The sequence below is a fragment of the Globicephala melas genome, chromosome 11 (genome assembly GCF_963455315.2).
Source record: "Globicephala melas chromosome 11, mGloMel1.2, whole genome shotgun sequence".
Classification (NCBI taxonomy): domain Eukaryota; kingdom Metazoa; phylum Chordata; class Mammalia; order Artiodactyla; family Delphinidae; genus Globicephala; species Globicephala melas.
In genome coordinates this window covers 72,121,692-72,124,053 of record NC_083324.2, presented here as the reverse complement: position 1 = coordinate 72,124,053, position 2,362 = coordinate 72,121,692, and the positions used below count along the sequence as shown (strand labels likewise).

The 2,362-nt window shown below is 52.2% G+C and overlaps 1 protein-coding gene across 3 annotated transcripts in view; it reads left to right on the top strand.

Annotated features, from left to right (window-relative positions):
• MRPL14 (mitochondrial ribosomal protein L14) overlaps positions 1 to 1,325 on the top strand; it is an 11,408-nt gene extending 10,083 nt beyond the window's left edge. For all 3 annotated transcript variants that reach the window (XM_030870592.2, XM_070046710.1, XM_060307285.2), the window contains exon 3: positions 840 to 1,325. In XM_030870592.2, coding sequence (XP_030726452.1) covers positions 840 to 1,206 — 367 coding nt within the window. In that variant the 3' untranslated portion in view covers positions 1,207 to 1,325. The remainder of the gene's footprint in view (positions 1 to 839) is intronic.
• Positions 1,326 to 2,362: the final 1,037 nt, after the last annotated feature.

Here is a 2,362-nt window from a genome sequence, read left to right as displayed (position 1 = left end):
GGAAACACAGCAGTGGGAGGAGGTTTGCAGGGGGAGGCGATGAAGTCACTGTAGGACCTACTGAGTTGCAGCATCTGTAGGACACGTGAGGAGTTGGAGTGGAAATATAGGACCGAAGGATAGGAGAGAAGTGGGGCTGGAGATGGAATTTACTAGCTGGAAACAATGGGGATAGAGAACCTTGCCCAGGGTAGTCATGTGGAATGAGAGAAGAGGACGCCGGGTCACCCGGGAGAACACCAGCACTAGGGTCCTAGTGGCAGCAAACTAGAATTCCCACTGTCATCAGATGGCTTAATAATAGCTTATTTGCCTTTAATAAGTACGCTTTATAGTGGGGAAAAATACATTAAAACAAAAGATTGTTACCTTGACTTATTTTCCATTTCTGCTATGTTGTGTCAAAGGACTCCCTTAGCAGACACACTCACTTGTACCTTCTGGTTCTCAGCAACATGTAGATGGGACATTTGGTAATCAGCGTATTCTGGGGGAGCAGGTTTTGCAGGCTAGGCAGTGGGCGAGGCCTGGCCCATAAGGTATTCCCTTAATCCTCAGAGGCCTTTTGGAAACCGAAGGCTTTAAATTAAGTCTGCCATGCAGTTTGTTGTAACAGAATATCAGGTCCTCTTTAAAACCCATCCAGATCGAGGTCCTGACCCGGCAGCGGAAGCCGTGAAGAACTGTGAGGGCACTGCCTTGGGCACAGAGAAGCCTTCCCAGGCACCACCTCTGTCAGGGCCCTGCTGATGTGCACGCTGCCAAGCCTGGTCTGGCAGAGGCCTCTGCGCCCTGACCAGCAGAGATGCAGACCTCAGACTCTTTTCCTCTTCCGCCAGCACCACTGGGAGCCTTGGTGCAATTCAGAAGATGACGCGGGTGCGTGTGGTGGACAACAGTGCCCTGGGAAACACCCCGTACCATCGCCCTCCTCGCTGCATCCACGTCTATAACAAGAACGGGGTGGGCAAAGTGGGCGACCGGATCCTGCTGGCCATCAAGGGGCAGAAGAAAAAGGCACTTATCGTGGGGCATCGTATGCCTGGTCCCAGGATGACCCCCAGGTTCGACTCTAACAACGTGGTCCTCATCGAGGACAACGGGAACCCTGTGGGGACCCGAATCAAGACACCCATCCCCAGCAGCCTACGCCAGAGGGAAGGCGAGTTTTCCAAGGTGCTGGCCATTGCCCAGAACTTTGTGTGAACAGAGCCCAGGCACCGGCTGCCTGGGGGCTCATGGATGGAGCCGTTCTGAGAGCGGTGCCTCTGCTGAGAGGGAGCCCGGGGCGCAGTGTGCTGTGAGAAAATAAATGTTTTCCTGTACGTTTCTTCCTGAGCTTTCTGGGTGTGGCCATGGGGTCAACGGTACTGAAACAGTTAAAAGGTGCCACGTGACGTGGTGGTCTTTGCCTGCAATAGCCTGTGAACTCACCCAGGATTATCAGGCTCTGGAAAACTGGGGTACACGCCAAATGCCAGTTTGTAGATATGCAATGGAATATCACTTTCTAGCCAGGCAAACGGTTTATTTGCCTTCCAGAGTATCATCTTCCTGTGTCAGAGGGCCGGAGGTGCTAAATGGGTATGAAGGTGACTGGGTTGCTGGGTTAGCGTGAATGGAGCCGGGGGACCGTTTCCTCCAGCACAGCGTGGCCTCCAGCCTCCGAGAGAACCTGCACCGTGATCCTTCCTCCACCATGGGGTGCCCTCTGCTAGGCACCGGCTGCTTCTCTGTGCCCAGAGCAGACAGCTTCCTGCCTTGACTCCTGGGGAAATGCACTAGCTCCGGTGTTTGCAGAGCACCAAATCGTGGGCCTGTGCAGGGGATTCAGTGACAGTTTACCTCCCATTTGTTTGTTGGTCTCCTTGGGGAGGTTCTGGGGCGCTCCCTTAGTTTCTTTAAATGGAATCTCATCAACTCATTTCTAAAGTCACTCCTTTATTCATTCAAACTGTCCTGGGCACTTCTCATTAAACATTCCAGTGGCCTCTGAGAGGCAGAGTTGCATGATGATTAAGCACATGCTCTGTAGCCAGACCGCCTGGGTTCCAATCCTGACTCCACCACTTACACGTAATGCCTTTGGGCAGGTTATTTTGCTTCTTACACCTTCTGTTTCCTCACCTGTAAAATGGGTACATGATAATGGTACCTGCTTGATACGGTGGATGTAAGAAATGAGTTCGTGCCTATGAGTACCTGGTGATAATAAGCACTTGATAGGCATCAGCTGTTTTCTGTCATCATTGCTCTGCAGCTGCCAGCGCTGGGAAAGAGAGGTGAGGATAAATACATGTCCATGCTCTCCTGGGCAGATTGACACAGATCACCTAATGACTCCAACACATGCAGATCCCCA